Genomic DNA, 5,281 nt, shown 5'->3' with positions numbered 1-5,281 from the left:
CCTGACCCCGCCTGCTCCCCCAGCCCCACCATGGCTGCCCTGCCCACCCTGCCTGCCCCAGCTCCCAGTGCTTTAAATAAAAACCCCCACTCACTGCATCATGCCCGGCAAGGGGCGTGATTTCCGCTGCCCCCCACCGCCCTGTACTGCATGGGGGGCTCTGCATGAGCCCTCCAACTCCACCACTCTCTCAGCCCCATCCTGCAGCTGCCCCACCTGGCTCAGCTCTGGCTTTTTAAGAAAAGAAAAAAAACAAAACCCCCAAACTCACTGGCTCCTGCAGCAGCCTTGGGGCTTGGGGGGGGAACAACTCATGGAAGAGCCCTATCATATGGTATGGGGCAGCAGGGGCAGGGGGATTGCTCCCCACTGGGCAGGAACTGGTGAGTCGGGGGGGGTTGTTCTTTTTCTTAAAGGGCTGGAGCTGGGCCAAGTGGGGCAACGGTCAGGGGGCTCATGCAGAGTCCCCCACATGGCACAGGGTAGTGGAGGGCAGCAGGGATCACCTCCTCCCGCCCCTGCCTGGTAGCACCCAATGAGTCAGGGTATTTTTTTTTTCAAACTGCCAGGAGCTGGGGCAGGCAGGGCAGCCATTGCCAGGGCTGGAAGAGCGGGTGGGGGGTGATCCTGTGTGATTCAGAGATTTGGCTGATTCACCAGTAGCCAAATCTCCAAATCAGATTCAGCCAAATTGATTTGGGACAGTGATTCAAATCACCGAATTGAATCACTGTCCCCCGAATCAGCCTAATCCGAATCTGAAGTGAATACTAGCCGCTTCACAGAGGCCTAACGACTATGTATGCAAACAGGCTTATGCATCCAGGAATAGAATTTCTATCTATCTGAGGCACAGGTGTCTTTTCGGCACTTACACAACCAGAAATGCCATGCGGACACCTAAATCTGGACACCTAGATGACTAGAAAGGGAACAGAATACCATTCTTAGGCAAATATTTTATCCATTGTCTTTAAGTAACCACACCAGGTAAATTTCTCTATAATGGCATCTACAGATGTGATAAAGCTTTAGCAAGCTACGAGTGATCAAGAACCTGAAGCCCAATTCATATGTTTTCCTTCCATTTGTGACTGAAATACATTTCATATCTAGACATCCCAAAGAGCTCTACATGGACAAACTATGCAGAGATATTGGTGGAGGTAATCTAAACATAACCCTCCTGAACCAGGATGCAAGGCTACCACATGGCTCCTTCTGGGTTAGTAGACCTGTGCTACCCTTCCATCTTATTTGTGGACAGTAGTTTATGTCTCTGCCCCTCTGTAATAACAGATCTCAAGGACCTCTCCTGATCTCCCTTCCATCTGCATTAGCTTATGAAAGTTGCTCAGGTCTCCTTTCACAGCTTGCAGGATACATGCAGGATTTTATTTAGTAGGGCCAGATATTATTCCACCTTGTAAGTGAAACTATGATTCTATTCCATTCTGCCTGAGTCCCTGAAAAAAAAGCTAATGCAAAAGATGAGGGGGTCCTTTCCCTTCTTGCTGCTTTTTTATAACTCAGTCTTAAGGGTTAGAAGATGGTGTGTTACAGAAGTAGGTGCATTATTGGTAGGGTTGACCCTAGAGGGGTGCGTGGCCCAGGGCAAATCAGCCTGTGCGGGGCCCCCTTAGCACTGCGTGGGGCCCGTGGCACCCCTGCAAAGGCAGGGCACAGGTGGGGGCCTCCCCCACACCCTAGGCACGGGAGGACTCTCCACGCGTCTTCTGTGGTGTGGGGAGAGCCCCCAGCACCAGGCAGGCCCCATGGGAGGGGTCATGCCTGCTCCAAATCAGCCTATGCAGGGCCCCCTTGACACTGCGTGGGGCCTGTGTGACCCTTGCAAAGGCAGGACATGGGCTGGGGTCTCCCCCACGCCCAGGGGGGCTGATCTCCACGCTTCTTCTGCAGCATGGGATGGAGCTTTCACCACCAGGTTGGCCCCTGTGGGAGGGACTGCGGCCGCTCCACCCAGCTCTGTGGGGTCCCCCATAGTGCGGGGCCCAAGGCAGTTAACCTGATTTGCCATACCCTAGAAAAAGCCCTGAATACTGGATTTCTGGAAGAGAAACTGGCACTGGGTGTTCAAGGTACTATGCAGATATATGGTGCTGCTTTATCAGTGACTCTTACCCTGTGACCAGCTCCAAAGCTAGTATAGCAGAGAGCTTTGGGAGACCCCCACAACCAGGTGACTTTCATTCAAACACAGATCAAACATGCCTTCTGCACATTACTGCACTTGCTGCAAATTCACTTTGATGGTGCTAATGCTAAACAATTTCACTTTCCTACTAGTTTAAGTAGGAAAGAAAGACCTGGCTTTAGCAAAAATCATTAAAATTAATGTCAAATATTACAGTGAGGTCACTTTTCCTTTTTAACACTCTTCATATTCACCACCAATAAATCTTAACATGCTACACATCATTTCTCTTTTGAAGCTATCACTGTTCAGTAAACACTGGCCAAGCCTTTATCATTCTGCTTGATTGCAGAGCACTTGAACAGCACCTTGTGCATCTGCACTGAAACCCTGGGCACCTGCTCTTGAGCTGGCCCACCTGCCCTGTCCCACTCATATACACCCAACCTGAAACTACAGTAGCGAAGCGGGACATGCTGAGGAAGGCCACCAGCACTGCCAAGGACAGTCTTGACACCTCCAGTGAGTTCTTATAAACAGAGGAGCAAGCCCTCTTCTGATTTTGAACAGTTAGCGACTGTTCAAAAATCAGAAGAGGGTTTGCTCCTGAATTCACCATGGTTTAGCTCTAGGAGGGCCAGGTATCTTCAATTATTATTTTTTATTTTTATTATTGAACTACAAACAAACTATGGTACCTTGCTTTTTTAAACAGTGTTGTTATTACCTATTTATGAGAGATAGAGAGAGAGGGATAGATAAATAGATATAAACTTTAGAAATGTGCTTTTATAATGTGTTTACCACAACAGCATACGCTGTAGAATGGTGGTGCTCAACTTCTGGCCTGTGGGCCAAATACAGCACATGAGGCTTCCCACAGGTGCAGATCTAGTGTGTGGGCCTGGGCCGATGCACTAGATTGAACCTGTGGACTGACCCTGTGAGCTGACCCCATTCTGGATCTGGCCAATAGACCAACCTCACATGTGGGACGTAGCCTACAGACCAGTCCTGTGCCCTTCATCCAGCCCATTTGGCTAGAAGGTTGAGTCCTACCATCAAAGGATATGAATTAGCAAAATTAGGACAAGAAAGCAGAACATTTTCTTTATGCAACTTATGCAAAAAAAAAAAAAAAATCAGCACCCGGAAGACATAAGAACAGCTCAAAGCAACTTTCCTTTGCATCAATGTATTATCTTTAATTATCATGTAGACAGGTGTCTTGGTTAAATGATGGAACTCAAAATATGTAGAGCAGATGGAATTTATAACAAGCAGCAGCCCACTGCATTATGTTTTTAAATTAAACAAGCATATGCTGTGATAAAATTCTTATAAATGTTCAGCAAACAGAGGGCTAGATTCACTGTTGCTGTAATGTAGTTTACATCACTATAACCCTTTTGATTATACTGGACTTACACCAATGCACAATTGAAAGAAACTGGTGGTGAATTAGGCCCAGAATATTTTTAAAAAGAAGTATCAATCAACAAATCACAGTTTGCTTACATCTATGATTCAACTCGGTGGCAGCATCTACATGAGGCATTGCATGCGCAGTAGGTTTATGTGGCACAAAGCATGATGCGATGCTACTGTGCAGTAGTAATGAGCTACTGCACAGTCAGCACCACCAAGAAACCATTCAGGAATGCTATTGTGTAGAAATGCCAGTTACTGTGCATTCATCTGGTACTTATGTTTGCAAGTACAGGTTTCCCTCGCTTTATGCAGGTTCTGTATGTGCAAATTCACTCTTATGCGATGACCCTTTTTGTACAAAAATGTGTTATATGCGAATTTGAGTTTTGCGCTGTTTTCCAGGAACACATGTATAGCATAAGGTGAGGGAAAACTGTACTAAATGACTAAGCAGTAACAACTGTGCAGTCAGCATCTCATGTAGACACAGCCAGTTTTGCAGATGGCTCCCCTCTCTTTGATCTTGGAATTCTCTAAATGAAAGAAAAGTTTCCACCAGTGTTTTCAAGCAGAAAGAGCATGCAATAAACTATGTAGAGAAAATAACAAAATTATGATTCAAGTCAGATGAATTTCCTACCTTTAAACCTGTCAGGCCTGGTGGACCAGCATCACCTTTTTCTCCCTGAAACACAGATATACAGCCAAGATTATGGGAAGTAGAAAACCTCAGAATGGTTACAGGAATTCAGGCAAGTAGATCCCTTTGTTTGGAAAGAAAGGATTAAATCAGCACAAATTTGCTCCAGTTTTAGGTTTGTACAAGTCCCATGATCTGTAATAATGATTAAGTTTATTGAAAATCTTTTCAACTTCTTTTTCTCAGGATTATTCTGTTCACATATATATGAGACTTATAGATGTTACTGCTTTTGGTGGAAAAATCATTTTTCATTACACAGGCTTTGCCCACTTACAACACTTGTGGCAAAAGCAGGCAGCCATTTACATCAGACAAACAGGCTGGATATATGACATCCCTTTAGATCTCAACCAAAGTCAGATCAAGTTTTTATTGCTATTGGTATCATGCAGTGACAATGGTTGAGCACCATGGTTGAGCTGTTGGTGACTCACCTGAGCTACCCACTGCCTTATGGCTGGCAAAAGGATGGTATGCAGACATTCAGGGGCAGCCAGACAATATTCTACCACATAAGGGACCCTCACATAAGTACCATCCAGTTCCCCATTGGGCAGCAGCAGTGCAGCTGGCTAACAGAAACACTAGCAGAGTTAGTCAAAGAAAAAGTGGAGGACAGGTCCAACCTGGCAAATAGCTTAACTTCTGTGGAACCATTATTGCTACTGAGAGAAAACACTGCAACAGTAGTAACAATAGGAATAGGTGATAGGCACTAGGTTAGATCATCTCCTCAATATGACCAAGAAGATAACACTCTTGGGGCTTATTTGGGGCACACCATATGATGCCACAAAGTCAAACGCATGCCTGATAATCCTGAGCATAATACAAGGGGACGGTGGCTAAGGAAAACAATAAATATCACAGCATGGAATGTAAGAATGTACAAATGTGAAGGAGATCAGCAGAATAATTATGTGGGACTCCAGACAATCAGACTTTAACAAACTCAGGGAACTGGTAGGCAGAATCCCCTGGAAGGCAAGTCT

General features: G+C 45.7%; 1 protein-coding gene across 5 annotated transcripts in view; it reads right to left on the bottom strand.

Moving 5' to 3' along the window:
• COL15A1 (collagen type XV alpha 1 chain) overlaps positions 1 to 5,281 on the bottom strand; it is a 347,975-nt gene that overhangs the window by 85,425 nt on the left and 257,269 nt on the right. For all 5 annotated transcript variants that reach the window (XM_019509150.1, XM_019509145.1, XM_019509146.1 and 2 more), the window contains one exon: positions 4,227 to 4,271. In XM_019509150.1, coding sequence (XP_019364695.1) covers positions 4,227 to 4,271 — 45 coding nt within the window. The remainder of the gene's footprint in view (positions 1 to 4,226; positions 4,272 to 5,281) is intronic.

This window comes from Gavialis gangeticus, unplaced genomic scaffold, assembly GCF_001723915.1.
Source record: "Gavialis gangeticus isolate Ggan-Ray unplaced genomic scaffold, GavGan_comp1, whole genome shotgun sequence".
In the NCBI taxonomy this organism is placed as follows: domain Eukaryota; kingdom Metazoa; phylum Chordata; order Crocodylia; family Gavialidae; genus Gavialis; species Gavialis gangeticus.
Note: the sequence above shows the minus strand (reverse complement) of the source record. Positions and strands in the feature narration are given on the sequence as shown.